The 20,535-nt window shown below is 39.8% G+C and overlaps 1 protein-coding gene across 1 annotated transcript in view; it reads left to right on the top strand.

Moving 5' to 3' along the window:
- The first annotated feature begins 2,350 nt into the window (after positions 1 to 2,350).
- R3HCC1L (R3H domain and coiled-coil containing 1 like) overlaps positions 2,351 to 20,535 on the top strand; it is a 41,342-nt gene continuing 23,157 nt past the window's right edge. Inside the window, exon 1 of the mRNA XM_007939978.2 lies at positions 2,351 to 4,123. Within this exon, the coding sequence (XP_007938169.1) occupies positions 2,351 to 4,123 (1,773 nt within the window). The remainder of the gene's footprint in view (positions 4,124 to 20,535) is intronic.

Below are 20,535 nucleotides of genomic sequence, written 5' to 3'. Positions count from 1 at the left end.
AGACCCATCGTTGCATCTAGATTGCAGCTTGCAAGCTTTTAAGATCTCAGTCGCTACTCACCACAGTAGAAGGTGAAACAATGATGTGTGTAGTATGTTATGCCAATTGAGCTTGATGTCTTCTGCAAGTATGGTCCCGAGCCCACAGGTTCAACTACTTGGTCCTTCTGGGTAGCTGGCTGTGACCAAGCAGTGACTAAAACCTTGCCCCTTGTCAGCCACTTTATACACCTGGGAATTCAGATCATACACATAGAGTTATTGGACCACTGTCTGCCAACCCTATACATGTTCTTGGGTGCACTCTCCACTTCATATAGATACCTAATATGAAAATACATGGATATTTCTTTGCTATGAGTTGATTCCAATGCATGGCTGCCCTACCTGTGTCAGAGTAAAACTGTTTCCAGCATTTTCAGTGGCTGATTTTTCAGAAATAGATTGCCAGACCTTTATTTAGGGTGGCTCTGGATGGACTCAAACCTCCAACCTTTCTATTAGCAGCTGAGTGTGTTAACCGTTTGCTTCACCCAAAAACCAAAAACCAAAACCACTGCTGTGGAGTCCATTCCGACTCATACCTTTGTAGGACAGTATAGAACTGTCTTGGAATTTCCAAGGCTGTAATCTTTATGGAAGCAGACTGCCACATCTTTCTCCCAGGAGCAGCTGGTGGGTTTAAACTGCCAACCTTTTGGTTAGCAGCCGAGCATTTAATCACTGAGCCACCTGGGCTCCTTTGTTGTTGTATTGTTAGGTGCTGTCAGGTCAGTTCCAGCTCACGGAGACCCTGTGTACAACAAAACGAGAAACATTGCCTGGTCCTGCGCCATACTCACAGTCTTTGCTATGCTTGAGCCCATTATTGCAGCCACTGTTTCATTCCATCTTGTCAAGGGGCCTCCCCTTTTTTGCTGACCCTCTACTTTACCAAGTATACCTTCTCCAGGGACTGACTGGTGCCTTCTGACAACATGACCAGTGTATGTGAGACAAAGTCTGGCCATTCTCCCCTCTAGGGAGCATTGCAGGCTCTACCTCTTCCAAGACAGATTTGTTATTCCGACAGTGGTATTTTCAGTATTCTTCACCAATGTCACAATTCAAGTGCATCAATTCTTCGTTCTTACTCATTGTCCAGCTTTCACATGCTTATGACTCTTTTGAAAATACCATGGTTTGGACCAGGCACACCTTTGTCTTTAAAGTGACATCTTTACTCTTTAACACTTTAAAGAGGTTTTTTGCAGAAGATTTGCCCAGTGTAGTTCGACATCTGATTTCTTGACTGCTGCTTCCATGGGCGTTGATTGTGGATCCAAGTAAAATGATACCCCTGGCACCTTCAGTCTTTTCTTCACAAGGCTTCACAAGGGCTCCTTTAGTACTTCCTTATTGTCTTTGCCATGGACCAACTAATACTAATACTTCATAGCATTATTTTGAAGATTAAAAGAATGACTCAATTTGAAATTACCTAACATGCTTCCATTTAGTAGACAGTAGATGAAGACTTATTCAACCTGTGTTAAATTTCTTCCCCTTGTTAAATTCCTTGACCACCTGTGGTGGAGGTGGGTAAGGAATTAACTAGTGTGAGTTGTTCCATCACAATTTCCTCGGTCTCCATCTCCTCCACCCTACCCAGACCTATTTTGTTGCTGCTGGAAGTAAAGAAAAATTACAGTAGGATGTTGACTAAAGAGTACTAATAGGCTAATCTCTATTTTTCTTACTACCTTTTTCTTTCCTAAAAAAATCATATTTCAAAAGCTACAGCTTCCACAAAGTGTTCTCTAATTAGCTCTTCTCATTTTTTAGGCCTCAAGTGTAATTTTTAACTACCTTCTCCCATTCAAGTTACTCTAAAAATCATATTTATTTGTATGTGTTTGTGTTGAACAAATGTGTTTTGGTTCTGCTTGAATATACTTTTCAGTGTAAATGCTAAGCTCCTAGAATATATAGAGATGGTTGTGTTTTGTGAGTATCTGATGGTTGGCTATTACTGTTCTGGTAAGAATCTGTTTTTATTCAGTTTAAGACAAAGTTACTTTTTAAAAGAATTAGGATCTGGGAGGTAGAGGCAAAGGGTTTTTGGGGAATATGAAGAAAGAGTATTTCAATAAAATTCTTGGGCTTGTGGGTTATTTTGGAATCTGCTCTCCTTTGTTGCTTACCTGATGGCATTAGTTACTTCAGAGCAGATTTTATGTTTTTAACTTGAGACTTTCTCTAGGATGGATTAGTAGGTCCTCTACCTAGTCTTTAAAAATCTCTTGGTTCAATAAATTGTAATTAGTTTCTGGTAATTAAATCATTCTCTCTTGCAGATTGAGGAGGTGTCATGCAGCAAGAAACAGAGAGATGCAGAGTTCGAGCAAGAAGGCCTGACATGGCACTTTATGTTCCCAAAGCTCGAAGGGTTGCGGTACTCTCCAAGGCAGATGATGAGGGAAAAAGCTGGGGGCCACCTAACTCTGTGGTGAAAGAAGAACACCTTCTCTCCCAAAAGGAGATCTATAGAGACAAACCTGAAGCTCAAAGAGTAGATAATAGTTCTGATAGAAAGGAACACAGTCGTAGGGAAGGAAAGAAATCTTTGACAAAATTAAGAAAAGATACATGCCTTCTAGAAAGAAAGAAAGATAGGGTTTGTATTAAGAGGGGAACCACCAAATTCAAAGAAGTATTACCCCAAGGACGTCAGCAAAGAGTCCCAAATCCTGAGATTCTGTCTAGTGAACATTTACAAACACATTTTAAACCAGAGAAGATAGAGTGTTTGGAGGTTGAAACCACAGACGTGACAGAGCATGAGTCTTGTTCAGAAGTCAGTGAGCCTCAGATTCTGACCAAACCAATCCCAGATTTGGAACTCTGTGATTTTACTAGGCATGAACTAAATGGGGGAACACTGGAAGACAGAGATTTGGAAAGCAGAACTGAAACTGATTCCAGGGTTGAGATAGTATCCCAGTTTCCTGGAGGTTTCAGTTCTGCACTGAAACCTGAGGGCATGATTGCACCACTAAAACTGAACTCTCATTCTGGAATTGTACAAGAAGACATGCAGACATCTGGTGGAACGCTGAAGCTCAGCAATGGAGACATCACCCCTATTTCTGTCCTTGGAAGTCCAGATGGTATCATTGATCGAACTTGTGTAGGCTTTGAAGCTCAGACTGTAAGTGATACAGACAGCAGTACAGGTTTCATCTTGAGTCAGAAAAGTATAGATTCCATTCCTGAGGCTGTTGGTCACATCACTCATAAAATGCCCACAGTCAGCAAATTAGAAAGCACAAATGGCATTTTTGATCCCACAGTAATTGTTGAGGAGAATGACAACACTGCTGATGAGTTATGTGTAAAGTATGAACCTTCTGATGCAACTGTCCTTGCTCATGAAACATACACAGATAATGGACCTAATAATGTAGGTGACATTACCAATAAAGTATGTGTGATGGACATTACAGATGTCACATCTGAGCATGTAACTGTGGGCAGCCCTTGTGTAGTTGCAGTTAGAATAGTTGATGAGGCCCATAGAAACACAAGTAGTTTCTCAAAACATATAGAAATGAGTGTAGACAGAGCCCCTCTTCAGGTAGCTAGAAGTGGAAATGACACTGAAAATTTCAACAACCTGACTGCTTGCTCAGATACTTATGCTAAGAGTATTTCATCTAGTTTCACAGAGTCAACAGGAAAGTCAATAGAGAGCGTGTCAGACTGTGCTTCCTCCTTACCTACAAAGAAGATTACTGGTAGTAACAGTAACACTTTTTTGGACTCTGAACTCAGTGTGTTATTTGGGACAGAAGTACTTTCAGATAGTGCCTTGGGCAGCGATCTGGATTGTGCTGGTGACAGCACAGAAACATTGTGTGAACTAAGAACTGCTGAGAAGTTTAAAACAAAAGAGGACAGTGAACCAGAGAACATGAAATTGGGTGTATCCTTTCCTGATACGGACTCAATATCAATGGAAACATTCATGGAACCGAAAGTGACTGAAGCTTCTCATGTGGAAGGGAGTATTGATACTGAGGAGAGCTGGGAGTCTATGTTTAATGATGATGGTGACTGCTTGAATCCACATCTTTTACAAGAGGTATGTTGAGATAAAATGGCTTGAAGCTTAGGAAATTTCTAGATATGGGAAAACACGGGTTTTGGCAGTAATTTTGATAGACATTTATACACATTCACTTATATTACATCCAGTTTCAAGCCTGCAAAGAATTTAGAGGATTGTAGACTGAGAAAGAATATCTGATAGACCTTTAAAAACTAAAATATATAGACTTGAGCTATATCTATAATAGCCAAGTCCTGAGAAATCTTATTGAGTAAATTAGAGATGAATCAAATGGATTCTGGCTATCTGCTGAAATACAGAGAGAAACTTCTTCAAAGGATCTTTTCTGTGTTGACAAGATATATTTCACACAGGCCCAAGGGGGAAGGAGAGTTATTGATCATTATTATTTATTTAATTTTTTAAGAGCTGTTGGAATGTTTCTGGACACTATAGAGAGAAGGAGGTAGAAAAGGGAGAGGTAGAACAAAAGAAGGCAAAAAAAAAGGCGTGATTTTTTTTAAGGAGTTTGTGTTCTGAGTTAGATTGAAGAGTGATTGTTTATAAAATGAGAAAATATAAATAAATAATGATGTCCTGTCAGAGTTCATAAATAACAAAATTTTGGATCTTCAAGGCATCTTAAAAAGTGTTTAGTTCAGTCTTTTTGTTTTCTTAAGATAGTTACTCTCAATCCAACATTTAAATTCTTTACCATAAATAAGAGTCATTGCTTCTTAATAGTAGAACCACTCCCCGTTTTGTTCCTGATAGTTGGTTCATATAGCCCTTGTCTGGATGGGAGAAAGGGATTTCCCTTTGAGATCCTCAGTCTTATCAGTGGAGAAATGGAAGCTCAGTGGTCACAGCTTTTGGAAAGACAGAATCAGAATTTCAGTCTAGTTTTGTCTTAAGATTGACAGTTTGTTTTTTCTGCCAGACCATTTCCTCACCTACAAAACAAAGGGCTTTATTTGAATGCTTTTGAAGATTCTTCTGAATACTAAATAATGAATCTTTGGCTTCTCAGACTTAAATCAGAGGTATAGTGAAGGAACAAGTTGAGACTCAAGAGGGCAACCCACTGGACAGAACTGACTTTCCCTATACTACTGTCAAGTCAGGTAGAGTATATCTTAAAGATTCCTTAGAAATAGAGTAGAAGTTATCTGTGAGTGGGCATCCATGAGCTCTTTGAAATTACATGAATAATTTTTTGTATAAGTACATTGTTTTCATAGCTTTGATCAGATTTGGGAACCAAACAAAAGGTGTTGAGTCCCAAAGTGGTCTTTGGACCAGTATCATGAGCGTCACCTGGTAGTAAATTAGAAAAGCAAACTCTTAGGCCCAACAATCTATATTTACAAGTTTTTTGGGTGATTCTGATGCACATAAAGTTTGAGAACCGTTGCTCAAAGATAAATGTGTTACAGTGTGAGTGAAGGAACTGTACAGATGGATGTCAACCAATAATTAGGAAAATATTGTTCAGTGGAGGTTTGAGAATTTGAGAACCAAGATTAAGAAATACAAATAATGGGGGGAAATTGGGTGACTATAGAGAAGTTATTAGAGATCAGAGCTGTGGGAGAAGGCCTTAGTCTAAGAAAGAAAGCAGTGTTCACAGGAATTAGCAAAAGGACTACCTGAGGGATAGAGAGCACAGGCATGTATAGTAGAAAAAGGACTCTTTTCTGTTTCCCACAAAATGACATAGCACACAGAGCCTTTTACATATGTGCTCACTCAAACTCACGGCCGTCGAGTCGGTTCCGACTCATAGCGACCCCTCCTTGGGTTTCCGAGGCAGTATCTCTATTGAAGTAGATTGCCCCATCTTCGTTCTGAGGAATGGCACATGTAGTGCTCAATAAATATTTGTTGAATGGATATGGGTGACAGGGCAGAGTTGGCGCTTCCTCCCATTTTAGGATGGCCTCCAGGGGTTTTCATAACATCATTGCTGCTGGAACTTGGATTCTGTGGGATACCTTAGCGATATGGCTTCTGTGTGGGTTAGGAGGGAGGTTCAGGTGTGCACTTATTTCCGTCTTAGCACTGTTTAGAATAGGCACAGAAGAATTTAGGCAACCACTCAGTATTTTGAGGAACATAGTAATGTAGCTAAAGAGGAAGCTGGCGTGACCTAAATTTGGCAATGGCATTAAGTTACGAGGAGTATGTAGTGTTCAGAGCTAAAGGCAGCCAGAGCCTGGATGTTGTATTTGGATTCTCTTTGGAGATACCTGGGGAAGGACTGGAGTCTTTGTTGAGGGATAAAGATGGATGAGAGCAAGACGTACATGGATTGAGAACAGCATGTAGTGGATCCACCTCCAGACCAGGATGGGCTCTTCTGCTTTGGGTTTTAGAAGATGTAATAATGTTGTTAAAAGATGTCACAAATCCAATAACATTAATGGCCCTTTGGTGACTGTTACTCTTAATTTATTATTTATATTGCTCTAAGCATAATTTATTAAATGCTAAACCAGAGTGCCTGGCTACCTTGGAAACTTTCCAACCTAGATTTTTTACTATTTTCCCAGTTGGCCTGTTTCTTTGTTGATAGTGGCTAGTCCTGAAGATAGATTTCACAGCTAGTAGGCTGATAGGTATGCCATAGAGCAGGGTGTGACAGTCATGGGCATATGAAGCAATTTCCTATGACATTTAAACCTCTAAAACTGCCTGAGGCTGGTAGAGACCATTAGTTAGTCATTATTGTGCTCCCAGAACTGCAAGTCTGGATGAGTCTCCAAAGATCACACTCAAATTTTTAAAGCCATGGTATGGGATGCCCAGAAATTTATGTTGGTAATTGATAAAAGGGGATGTTGGCATGAGTTCTTTTAGCCCTCTGAGATCATGGAACAAGAACATAATAATTACTGTTGTCTTGATAAAAGCCCCTGCTGCCTCCTGTACAGATGAGCATCCATATTGGTAGGAGCGTTAGTGGGGTACCAGCATTAAAACAATGATGTCGATAGATGCTAGCATCTGACCGCTTCATTGGCTATTTCTGTCCTTGATTTGTTTTTTCAGGTAGGAGTACATATGTACGTAAGAGTTTTCTGTATTTTAAGAATCTAAAAACCTTCCATTTAGAAAGTCCTTTTGTTACATGCTAACAACCGTGGAAAAGAGAAGAGCTAAGGGACACCACCTGTTCTCGCCCCTCTTCCTTCCCGGTGCGCTGACTCATTCACATACACTCTGTCTCCTTATAGTGTTTTGTAAGAATTCTATTCATGTTTAAGTGGGAAACACAAAATCAAAAGGGAAAATTTATAATCCAGCTACTAAAAGCAAATTTTATGAAATCTAAAGGGAGGAAAGTCCTTTATATCCCATTCCTTACAGGCATAGTCAACACTTGGTACTCCAACACTTTTCAGTTAAATAGCAAATGTTGAACACATAGCATTTGATAAACAATAAATAGTAAATAGTTAGATACAAGTTAGTTATTATCACTGCTCTGTTAAAAGTACTATGTATGCTACATGCCTGTTTTCTTCTTTGGTCCAAAATTGCTTGCATTGTAGTTAGAGAGACAAGATGTAAATATGTGATTAGATAGTTGAAGATAACAATATCAAAGGTAAATAGTGTAAAACAAACTACCAAACAGCCATATACAAGATGCCCTAAGGCTTGATTGTTGATGGGTGATACAGACAATGGCTTTGAAAAAGATTAAATCACTGAGGGCTAAACTGGTTGATACTGTTGCATGTGAGACCCTAGAAATTAAACTGCCACTCTATTGTTTGTTGTTCCTAAACACTTAACTTTACTATTTTTTAAAAAATAATAGCAATCTCTATTTTTATATTTTATTAATTCCAGATCATCTTAACAGATTTACAATTCATATTTTTGTAAAAATGTCTGACTTAATGTGTTACTGACTACCTAAGGGGAGATTTATAGACTCACCTTCCAGCTGCTATATATTCTAATGTACTCAGTCACTTGGGACAGCCAGTAAAGAATTTGATTGAATTATATACACTGTTTATCGTCCAGCACATTAGTGGATAATGATTAGATGTCTCTGGTTCACCCAGAAAAAGGGAACTTTAAGTAGATTTCTAAGATTAACATTGCTCATAGTTATTTTTTTTTTTTTAACTAGGTGACTCCTAAGACTGAAAATCCCCCTTCTGTGATCCATTAGATTTGGTGCTGTATTACCCCTCTGAATCAGTATTCACGCTAGCAACATTTTAATTTCTGATCCCTTTTCAACTAAGGAAGTGTAAACTGTCTAGGACTGTATTGTCACTACAAAGGAATCTTTTTTTTAAGGACCCTTGTCTGAAGCAGATATTCCTGATGGGCCTTGTTTAGTTGCACATGCAAGGTATAGTTGAACAGATGAGGTGGGGGTGGTGCTATGATTTGTAATGTTTATTCCATTTAATTAATTCCCTGTTTAATGACAATAGCAGGGAGGGGAGAGTCTAGGGTAACAAACAGAAATAGGTGCATTCTCCACCCCTGACCAGGAAAAGACAGACAACTAGTACATCCCAAAATTATAGATTTGTTTGGGTTAAAAATTTTGGTTAAAACTGCAAACACACCTTTGGGAGAACTAAGTCCCATCCACACTTGATTTGAATTAATTTCATCACTTGTATCAAAAATATGTATAGGCATGCCAGGAATTCTGTTGCTGGGCTTTTGGGGTAGTGTGTGTGTGTGTGTGTGTGTGTGTGTGTTGGGGGGATGTGAACTAGCTTTAGCCTGTCTGCTGAAATGAACAGTCCACAGTCTAAATATATTTCAGTTCAGCTTCTTTTTGTTGTGATGAATTTGGGATTGGTGGGTAGAGAGGTGTAGGTTTGCAGTATGGCCTAGGTTTGAGACAGAATTAATTTAATTGCTGATCAATAATCTTATACAGAAGATCTTTTGTGTAGATCCAAAGACTGAGATTGCTAAGGAAAAGCCAAGGGAATACCCAGACATACTGGATACCAGGCTTAAAGACCAAGACTAAATTTTTGATCCTTCAAATGATATGTCATCCTATTATATTGCCTGCCTGGATCAAGATTGGCTCATTTCCATAAGCCAGTGGATCTGACTGCGGTTGGAAGGTCAGACGTATGTATTGCCTGTTATTGAAGGGGACAGATAGGCAAGGATTGTGTTGTTGTTGTTATGTGCCGTCGAGTTGGCCCTGACCCATAGCGACCCCTCCTTGGGTTTCCAAGGCAGTATCACTTCGGAGGTAGGATTGCCCAACCTTCATTCCGAGGAGTGGCTGGTGGGTTTGAACTGCCATCCTTCTGGTTAGCAGTCAAGTGCTTTAGGCACTATGCTACCAGGCAAGGATTAATACTCTCTAATGTAATGAACAAGGAGAAATTTTCAGGTCTGGGTATGGTACACGATTTTAAGTAGCTAAAAAGGGGCCCTAGGTGGTGCCAATGGTTAAGCACTTGACTGCTAACCAAAAGGTTGGTGGCTTGAACCCGCCCAGTGGCTTCGCAGGAGAAAGACCTGACCGTCTGCTTCCATAAAGATTGTAGCCAAGAAAACCCTGTGGGGCAGTTCCACTCTGTCACAGGAGGTAACCATGAGTTGAACATCTCGAGGGCACTCAACAGCAGCAGCAAAGGTAGTATAAAGAAAAGGTGCATCAGGGACTGGACAAATCAAGAAACGGAATGGCAATAAATGTCACATTTATCTGCTTTGCAGTTTTTCTCAGATCTCATGGATAGCCGTTGCCACTGACTATCATAGCAGTACCAGAGTATCAGGATTAGTTTGGGAAGATTCAAACCTCTGGCACTCCCCTGCTTGATTTAGTTTTACCATTCCAAGCTTATCTTGTCGTACCATTCTACTGGATCAATGGTATCTCTCCATGCTTCTTCAATCATGCTTAAAAAAAAGAAAAACCAAACCCAATGCCATTGAGTCAACTCCAACTCATAGCGACCCCTACTGAGTTTCCAAGGCAGTAAATCTTTATGGGAGTAAATTGCACCATCTTCTTTCCATGAAACAACTGGTGGATTTGAACCACCAACTTTCTGGCTGGCACTTAAATGCCTTAAGCACTGTGCCACCAGAGCTCCTTCCATTCGTGCTAGAAGGAGGAAATATGGGCATGTCTTGCTGCCTTCTCCTTCCTCTTGATTGTTAATTTAATCTACAACAGTAGATCTTTTAGCATCTTCCCCAAAATGCCAAGGTCTGTCTGCCATATTAACCTTTCTATACTGTTTGAATAGGAGCCAGATTGTGTCAGTTCAGGAGATTCACTTGGTCTCTGCATGTATTTATGTATTGTACATTGCCATTCACGGGAGAGGACTGTTGTTATTATTAGGTGCCATCAGATTGGTTCTGACTCATAGGGACCCTATGAGTCCAGCAGAATGAAACACTGCTCAGTCTTGGACCATCCTCACAGTCCTTGCTATTTTTGAGCCCACTGTTAGCAGCCACTGTGTCAGTCCTTCTCATTGACGGAGAGGACTAGAGCTCTCAAATTTATCCTCTGGCACTAGGGTCACTAAACTGATCACTTGATACTGCTGCTAGCACTGTACATTACTGTAAGTGTCTTTTTTTTCTCTTCCCCTTCTCCTTTTCTTCTTTGTTGCTCACTTTCCTCCTCCTCTTTTGCCTGTGCCTTAATCTAAGGTGTAGACATGGCTTCCTCTCACTGATGATAATCGGGGCGAGAAAGAGATGTTGCTGATACCTGTTCTAGATGGTACCTTGCATGACATTCTACCCATTCTGTGTTAAAATTTTATGAAGCCAAAGTTTGCATGTCTGGCATTTGTTTCTTGATAAGGTCAGTGGAGGCATAGCTTGGAAATATTAGAAAATTTTATTTCAGATAGAGACTGCTGTTGGAGACATTATCTCTTACACTTAATGTATAAAATATTACAGTAGAAAGTCTGAATTTATCTTTCTACTATGGAAAATGACTTAGTCCCAAAACAGTATATAGAAGGTTGCAAGAACTATAACTTACGTTGTACATTATACATGGTAATGTCATCTTTTTAGGGAATTCCTTTTGTGGATGTTTTTGAACTTCTTTTTGTTGTTATTATGTGTCATCGAGTCAAACCCGACTCATAGTGACCCCTCCTTGGGTTTCTGAGGCAGTGTCACTACGGAAGTAGATTGCCCAACCTTCCTTCCGGAGAGTGGCTGGTGGATTTGAACCGCCAGCCTTCTGGTTAGCAGTCAAGTGCCTTAGGCACTATGCTACCATAGCTCCCCCGTTTTTGAACTTGGGTCATGAGAAATTTGAAAAGACTTGAAATAAGTTTGTTTTATGTTTTAATTAATGATGTTATTTCTTTATCTGCAAAAATGGGAAGTTAAGTGAGTAAAACATTTTAACTCTGATCATTGATTTATTCAGATTATTGCCATAGCCCAAAATGAAAAAAATTAGGCTGTTACTCTCAAATTCCTGTGATTCTGGAATCCTTAGATAGAATCAAATCCAGATAATTTAAAAACCTCATTTTTCTGTTGTTTATATTTTAAGCCTATTCTCCAACTAAATCTTTTAATTTATCAAGCTTATAGTAAATCATAAAGGAGCTCTGGTGGCTTAGTGGGTAAGGCATTTGGCTGCTAACCAGAAGGTCAGCGGTTCAAACCCACCAGCCACTCCGCAGAAGGAAGACTGAGTCATCTATTCCATAAAGATTTACAGCCTCAGAAACCCAATAGGGGTCGTTATGAGTTGGAATCGACTTAATGGCAGTGAGTATAGTAAATCATAAAATTTTAATTGATTTTCTTTAATAGAAAATGAGTTAATAAGTAGTTAAGTAGCCACAAGATGACAGTGGAAGAGAAAACAAAAACAAAGGGCTTGAATAACCTAACCCGCATAACTGAGAATTAACTGTATGGATTGATTCTTTGTAAATAGACACCATGACTTTTTAAGCAACTTTAGTAATTTTATTCTACCAACTAGTGGCCAAGTCTTTGGTCTCCTTGTCCCTATGATAACTCTTCTTATGGCTCCTATATTTAAATTTGTTATACTTATAACTATAGTTTAAAGTAGTTTATTATATTTGTGTTTAATTAAAGTAACTACAAAAATGTTACTTTTACCTTCAAAGCCAGGGTTATGTAATAAGTCCCTCAGCATTTAAGGACTTATAACCCTGGCTTTGAAGGTAGGAGTAACATTTTGTAGTTATTTTAAGAACCATAAGGAAGTAGAACTTTATCTTGTCTTAGAGATAGAACTATACAAGTCTTTCTAAAAAAGTGGAATGTTAGCATTGAAAGCGACCTTTTGTCTTGTATAGCCTTCTCATTTATAGTAGAAGCCCAGAAAAGTTATTACTAACCTGGCTTAGGCTGCAAAATTTATACCAGGTTACCACTAGAATGTGTGTTTCCTGGTGTCTAGGCTTGGGCTCTTTCCATGACACTAATCCTTTGCAAGTCTAAGTCAATCAACAGATAGTGAACAGCTATCCTGTGCCCACATAGGACTTCTCGGAAGGAAGGTTGGGCAATCTACTTCCGTAGTGATGCCGCCTTGGAAACCCAAGGAGGGGTCACTATGAGTTGGATCCAACTTGTCGCAGTGAGTTTCGTTTGTTTTTTATTCTGTGCCCTTATGGTGCAGTAGTTACAGTGCTAGGCTGCTGAACAAAAAGTTGGTGGTTCAAACTCACCAGCTGCTCAATGGGATAAAGATGTGATAGTCTGCTTCCATAAAAATTTATAGCATTGGAAACGATGGGGGCAGTTCTGCTCTGTTCTAGAGGCTAGGAGTCAGAATTGATGGCAGTGGGTTTTGTGCCCAACTCTGACCTTGTAGATGTGAAAGATAAAAGAGAAGGGTAAGAAGGTATAACAAGTTTATAGTCTTGTGGGGCTGGTGAGATTTATTCTCAGAAATGACTGGAAGAAAAGTCAGGATTATTCTATTTAATTGACTATGCCATTGCTTTTAAGATACACCATCATTTTATGTATCACTAAGAAAAAATAAAACTTTTATACAGTATGCTTATCCCTTAGAATATTTATTTTGTACCTGTTGAAAGGACTTTCTTAGACTTAATTAGACATAAATATTTATCAATTTGTCCACCACCCATCTGTCAGTTTGTTGTATTGTGGTGGCTTGTGTGTTGCTGTGAGGCTGGAGGCTGTGCCACTGGTATTTCAAACACCAGCAGGGTTACCCGTGGTGGACAGATTTCAGCAGAACTTCCAGACTGAGACAAACATGGAATAAAGAAGGGGTCATCCCCTGACTCTGAAACTTGCTCTTGAACAGAGAGTAGTTAAAGCAAATGGAAGAACTAACAAGATAAAAGAGCTGAACAGAAGATTTCAAAGAGCAGTTCCAGAAGACAAAGTCAATTATTAATAATGAAATGTGCAGAGACCTGGAGTTAGAAAACCAAAAGGGAAGAACACGCTTAACATTTCTCAAGCTGAGAGAACTGAAGAAAAAATTCAAGCCTTAAGTTGCAGTATTGAAAGATTCTATGGGCAGAATATTGACTGATGCAGGAAACATCAAAAGAAAATGGAATGAATACACAAAGTCACTGTACAAAAAACAATTGGTTGAAGCTCATCTATTTCAGGAGGTGGCATATGATCAAGAACCAGTTGTGAAGGAATAAGTTGAAGTTACACTGAAGGAATTGGCGAAAAACAAGGCTCCAGGAGTTGATGTAATACCTGTTGAGATGTTTCAACAAACGGATGCAGCACTGGAGGCATTTACTCTTCTATGCGAAGAAATTTGGAAGCTAGCTTCTTGCTCAGTTGGCTGCAAGAGATCCATATTTGTACCCATTCTAAAGAAAAGTGATCCAACAGAATGTGGCAATTATCAAACAGTATCATTAATATCACACACAAGTAGAATCTTTCTGAAGATAATTCAGAAATAGTTGGAGCAGTATATTGACAGGGAACTTCCAGAAGTGCAAGCTAGATTCAGAAGAGGATGTGGAGCGAAGAATATTATTGCTAATATCAGATGGATCTTGGCTGAAAGCAAAGACTACCAAAAAGATGTTTACTTGTGTTTTGTTGACCATGCAAAAGCATTTGGCTGTATGAATCATAACAAATTATAGATAACATTGAGAAAAATGGGAATTCCAGAACACTTGTGTTCATGAGGAAACTGTACATAGACCAGGAGGTTGTTCGAACAGAATAAGGGGATACTGCATGATTTAAAGTCAGGAAGGGGGTTCATCAGGGTTGTGTCCTTTCACTATACTTATTCAATCTGTATTCTGAGCAAACAATCTGAGAAGCGGGACTATATGAAGAACATGGCATCAGGATTGGAGGAAGACTCATTAACAACCTGTGATATGCAGACGATGTCTTTTGAGTTGTGGTGTTGGCAAAGAATACTGAAAGTACCATGGACTGTCAGAAGAACTAACAGATCTGTCCTGAAGCAGTACAGCCGAAATGCTCCTTGGAAATGAGAATGGCCAGACTTCGTCTCACCTACTTTGGTCATGTTGTCAGAAGGGACCATTCCTTGGAGGAGGATATCATGCTTGGTAAAGTGGAGGGTCAGCGAAAAGGGGAAGACCTTCAATGAGACTGATTGACAGTGGTTGCAATGATGGGTTCAGGTATAGCAAGGATTGTGAGGGTGATGCAGGACCAGGCAGTGTTCTGTTCTGTTGTACGCAGGGTTAGTATGAGTCGGAGCTGACTCGACGGCACCTAACAACTAACAACATTTATCATTCCGACTGCACATAGGAGTTCTGGTGGTGTAGAGCCTAAGGCATTTGCCTGCTAACTAGAAGGCTGGCGATTCAAACCCAGGGGCCACTCCTCAGGAGGAAGATTGGACAGTCTACTTCCATAGAGATACCACCTTGGAAACCCAAGGGAGGGGTCGCTATGAGTTGGATTGATTTTTTTTTTTTTTTGGTTTTACATATGTAAGAAGGAAAATTTAGGTGAAATAAATTGGTTGTTTTCTTGACCTCAGTCCATAGTCCAACTTTCTTATCTTAGTCGATACTGATGTTTTCCTCCATTATCATCCTGCATGGTATCAAGAACTTTGATGATGCAGCATTTCTTAAAAGAATATGTAAAAGAACCAAAAATCATGGTTGCTGGATTCTTAAGCCAGCTTTGCATTTACGTAGACCTTACGTACTTTTGAACTCCCACTTTGTGAATGTTGCTAAACATGATTCACTACCTCTCCCACCCTCTCCTTACAGTAATTTTGTGAAGAGTGCTCTACTCTTACATCTGAGAATTTTTTCCACACTGGTGACCTCTTCTGAATTCATGCATGTACAATCAAGCAGTGATATTATTATGCATGATTGTAAGATGCATCCTGCTTTCAGAGATGTTAAAATGCAAAAAAAAAAAAAAAATGCATCTTAAAATTAGTGAAATGTGGTATATAACCCAATAGCTAGGTCATATAGTTGTGTGGGGAAGGGCGAGACCACCAAATTGGAGCTGATAGGGAAAGCTTCAAGAAGGAGATGATGATTGAGGCTGGGCCTTAAAGAAGAGGAAGGATCAGGAGTAGAACTACTTTTCATCCTGTTAGAAAGCTTGTGAAAAAACAATGCTTTCCAGATTTAGGTCCTAAATTTATCACTATCAGAATTTTAAATGATCTATTTTGATGTTTCATTGTTTTCCTTTCGTATTTTTAAATTCTGATGTTTTGGATGATTTATAAAACAGCCAGAGTAACTAAAGTTTATTGTTAAGGGGAAATAATTTTTTTTTTTTTTTCAAATTTCAGAACTCCATCCACAATCATTTAAAAAATAAGTGTTACATAAATCCAGTCCTTATTGATGAGAGCTTTGAGAGAATCTTGTTGAGTGTGGATTTGAACAAAGTCATCAACTTGCAGCGTGTGCATTGTGTTCATTCTAGAAGTATTTATTGAATGCCTAGTTTGTGCAACATAATGTGTGTAGCAGGGGAATTTAGGAACAAGTATGACATGTTCTTTACTGCTGAATTGTAAAATCAGGATGGTGCTGAGGAAACAGAAATTCCAGCCTTTATTCCTAGCGTTGCTTCCCCAAGTCCTCACGTTATCTGTGCTGTTAGTTGTTAGGTACCATTGATTTAGACTCAGTGACCCCATGTGACAGAGTGGAACTGCCCCATAGGGTTTTCTTGGCTGTGATCTTCAGGGAAACAGAACACCAAGTCTTTCTTGCACAGAGTGGCTAGATGGATTCAAACCTCCAACCTTTTGGTTAGCAGCTGAGTGCTTAACTGTTTGCGCCACCACGGCTCCTTATCAGTAACTGCAGTGAATGATTCACTGTGTGCACTATTTTAGGTCTTTGTGCCTTTACACACTCTGTTCCTTCTGCCTGTGCCTGTTCTATGTATTATTTTTTTTATTCATTTCATTCTTAACTTTATTACCTATTGTAATTCTTTGCTCATTTTCTTTTTCTAATGTGTGTTAAGCAGTGTTTGCTGGATAGATGATTAGGTGGTCAAGATGAGGTCAAAAGAAGAGACAGATCTAGCTGTTATGAAAGACACTGTGTAATGAGTACTACAAATGTAGAACAAATTGTTTATGCATTCATCCATTGATGGGCACTTAGGTTATTTCCATCTTTTTGCTATTGTGAATAATGTTGCAGTGAATATGGGTACATTTATCTGTTCCTGAATAAACAAACTATAGGACATGCACACAATGGGATACTACATGACATTAAAGAATAATGAAATCTGCGAAACACATAACATGGATGAACCTAGAGGACATGATGCTGAGCGAAATTCACAAAAGAACAATTATCGTATGAAACCACTACTGCAAAAAGTCAAGAAAAGGTTTAAACACACCAAAAAATGTTCTTTGAAGGTTGTCAGGGGCAGGAGGGGGAAGGACAATCACCAAGTGGAGGGTAGACACATATTTATGAAGGGAAGGGCATTATACAGTAAGGGGGAGGTCAGCACAAAATGGTCAAGGAAGTGAAAGACATTAGGGAGGAGCACAAGAGTTAAAGGCAACAAAGGTGAAGACTATTACATACACAATCCTGCAATAACAGTAATAACAATCATGTAGAAGTGGAGGCATAGATGGACACTCAAGCTGAACAGGGGTGAGAAGGCAAATGGGACTACACCCACAAAAATACATAGATTTGACAGAGGCTACCTCTACATACATGTTTATATGTGCTGCAAATATATTCGTGCATATGTATTCGATCATATGGAGAATAAAGTTATGAAAACATCTTAGTCATAACCAAACACTTTGAGGGAATGAGTCTCTGGGTGTGGAGGCTCAGGAATATAGTCTTGGGGGAAGAAAAGAAAAATAAAAAAGAACAAATAAAGTTAGGTGCTGTAGGAAGAGTCAGAGTATACTTGATTTAGTGTAATTCTTAGTTGTTGAGAATGTCCTAACTCATGGAAACCCCTTGTACACAGAACCAAGTATTGCCCGGTCCTGCACTGTCTTCACAATCATTGGTACACTCAAGTCCATTGTTGAAGCCACTGTGTATTCAGAGTGCTTTCTAAGCCAGAGAGCTCAGCTTCCAGCACTGTATCAGACAATATTCTGTCGTGATCCATAGGGTTTTCATCATTGGCTTATTTTCAGAGGTCTATCACTAGGCCTTTCTTCCTAGTTGGTCTAAATTTGGAAGCTCTGCTGAGACTTGTTCACCTGGATAACTCTAGGTGTTTGAGATACCAGTGGTGTAGTTTTCAGCACCATAGCAGCATGTAAACAAGCCACACTATGGCAAATTGATAGAGTGGAGGTGTAATTAAGGGAGGGTTTATAGAATAGGTGATATTAAAGTATATCTTTCGAGAATGGTGTACTGTTTTGAGATGTACAAACTGACCTTGGTGTACATGCCTGCAAAAGAATTAATGTAACCAAATTAGTGGGCAGAAAAGATCAAGATTGTTTAGGTATAGTGAATATTACTCTTTGGAATATAGCATATTTTAAAGGGTGCCGTGAGATAAAACCAGAAAAGTAGTACAGGTATGCATTACTTACTGTCCATGATATGTTCTGTGAGATAGGATGTCATGTGATTGGACATTGTGAAAATTCCAGTATTATATGCATGCAGTCCCTGTATAATCTGTAGTTAAATCCCTATAAAGCCTACTGTATTAATACCTAATGGGAGCCCACCAACAAAGTCCAAAAGCTGTATTCACTGGATATAGGAGGCTGGCCTTACTGAGGTATGGCTGGGCCAGTTTGGACTGTGCTGGCAGCTGGATTGGGACTTTGCACACATCCAGGCACAGGGCAGGGGGTCGGGCACATGTGGGGTGAGGAGAGGTGGCCACAGGGACTAGACAGGGAGCGAGTCCTGGGTGCTGGGAGCGAGGCTGGCAGTGGTGGCCCTGGCTACCACTGCCCTGTTATATGGCATCTTCCTGATCATGTGCAGCTGCTGCCACCACTGCCCAGAGCCGAGAGCCCATGAGCACTTCAGGCCCAGCTGGCAGTGCCAGCACTCATGGCAGGAGCAGAGGAACCACAGCAGGTGCTGCTCTATGCCAGGAGTGAAAGGCTGCCCAGCTGCTCAGTGGATGAAGCAAGAAGAGGGGAGGAGGAATTGGAGGAGGAGGCACTCTGGGGATTGGGATGTGCCTTCGTGCCCTGCTGCTCATTCAGTCTGAGGGTTTTTAAAGATTCTGAGGTCTTTAAAGCCATCATGGGGAAAAAATAAACAAAAGGAGAGTTGCTTTCCCTTTAAAAAACCATATGGGACCATGGACTTATATGTGGTCAGACATTGCCAGAACAGTCGTTAAGTGATGTATCCCTATCCATTAGCTTCCTGTTGCTGTTATAATAAATTACCACAGACTTAGTGCCTTAAAACACAAATGTATTTTCTTACAGTTCTGGTTATCTCACTGGACTAAAATCAGAAGGTAACTGTATTTTTTTCTAGAGGCTTTTCAGAGAGCTGCCTTTTCAGCTTCTAGAGGCTGCCTTGATTCCTTGGCTCAAAGCTAGCTATGGTCAGTTAAGTCTCACATCGCATCACTTTGACACTGAGTTTTTTGCCTGCCTCTTCCACTTTTGGAATCCCTGGATGGTTCGAATGGTTAAGCACTTGATGACTAACCAAAAAGACTGGCGATTCAGATCCACCCATTGGCACCTCAGAAGAAAGACCTGGGAGTCTGCTTCCAAATAATCAGGACGGTTATAATAAAAAAGATAAATGATAAGTGTTGGCAAGTATATGGATAGAGTGGAACCCTCACGCTTTGCTGTTGGAAGCATAAAATGTATAGCACTTATGGTAACGTACCAAAAAAACCAAACTTACTGCCATCGAGATGGTTCTGACTCATAGTGACTCCTGCTGGATTTCCCAGGCTGTAAGTCTTTATGGAAGTAGATTGCCCCATCTTCCTTCCACGAGTGGCTGGTGGGTTTGAACTGCCAATCTTCTCATTAGCAGTCGAATGCCTAGGTGCTGCACCACCAGAACTCCTTTATGGTAACACAGAATTGCTATATGACCCAGCAATTCTACTTCTTGGTATATATCCAAGAGAATTGAAAACAGTTATTCAAACAACACATGGACATGAATGTTTATAGCAGCATTATTCAGAAGTGGAAACAACCCAAATGTCCATCAACTGAATGTATAAACAAAATGCAACAGAATATTACTCTGCCACGAAAAGGAATGAAGTATACTGATATAAGCTACAACACCGAAGAACCTTGAAAACATGTTGAGTGGACTGAGTTAGTCACAGGAGACTACATATTCTATGATCTTAGCCACTCCTTGGAAGGGAGGTTGGGCAATGCTACTTCGTAGTGATACTGCCTCAGAAACCCAAGGAGGGGTCGCTATGAGTCGGGGCCCACTCGACGGCAAACAACAACAACATTTATATGAAATCGTGGAATAGGCAAGTTCATGGGCCTTAGTGTAGTTGAGTGGCTGCAAATGGGTACGAGGTTTCTATTTAGGGGGATGAAGATGTTTTGGAATTAGATAGTGGTGTTGGTTGCACAGGAGTCCCTGGATGACATGACCATTTAGGCGCTCAGCTAGTAACTAAAAGTTTTTTGTCCAGCACTTTGAGTATTTTACTGGCTTTTACATGGTTTCTGACAAGTCTGATGTAATTCTTATCTTTACTTCTCTATGTGTTTCTTTCTTTTTTTGTAGCTGCTTTCAAAAGTTCCTATGTATTTTTGGCTTTTAGGAGTTTTTTTTTTTAAATTTTATTTGGATTTGGGTGAAGATTTACAGAGTAAATTCACTTTTCATACAGCAGTTCACATACACCTTGTCTCATGTCATTGACCAAAATTTACAATGCAACAGCTCCCCTCCCACTTCCTCCCCATAGTCACCTCCTCCCAGTGTCCATCC

This window comes from Orycteropus afer, unplaced genomic scaffold, assembly GCF_000298275.1.
Source record: "Orycteropus afer afer isolate SDZICR_OR568_19922 unplaced genomic scaffold, OryAfe1.0 scaffold00064, whole genome shotgun sequence".
Classification (NCBI taxonomy): domain Eukaryota; kingdom Metazoa; phylum Chordata; class Mammalia; order Tubulidentata; family Orycteropodidae; genus Orycteropus; species Orycteropus afer.
Note: the sequence above shows the minus strand (reverse complement) of the source record. Positions and strands in the feature narration are given on the sequence as shown.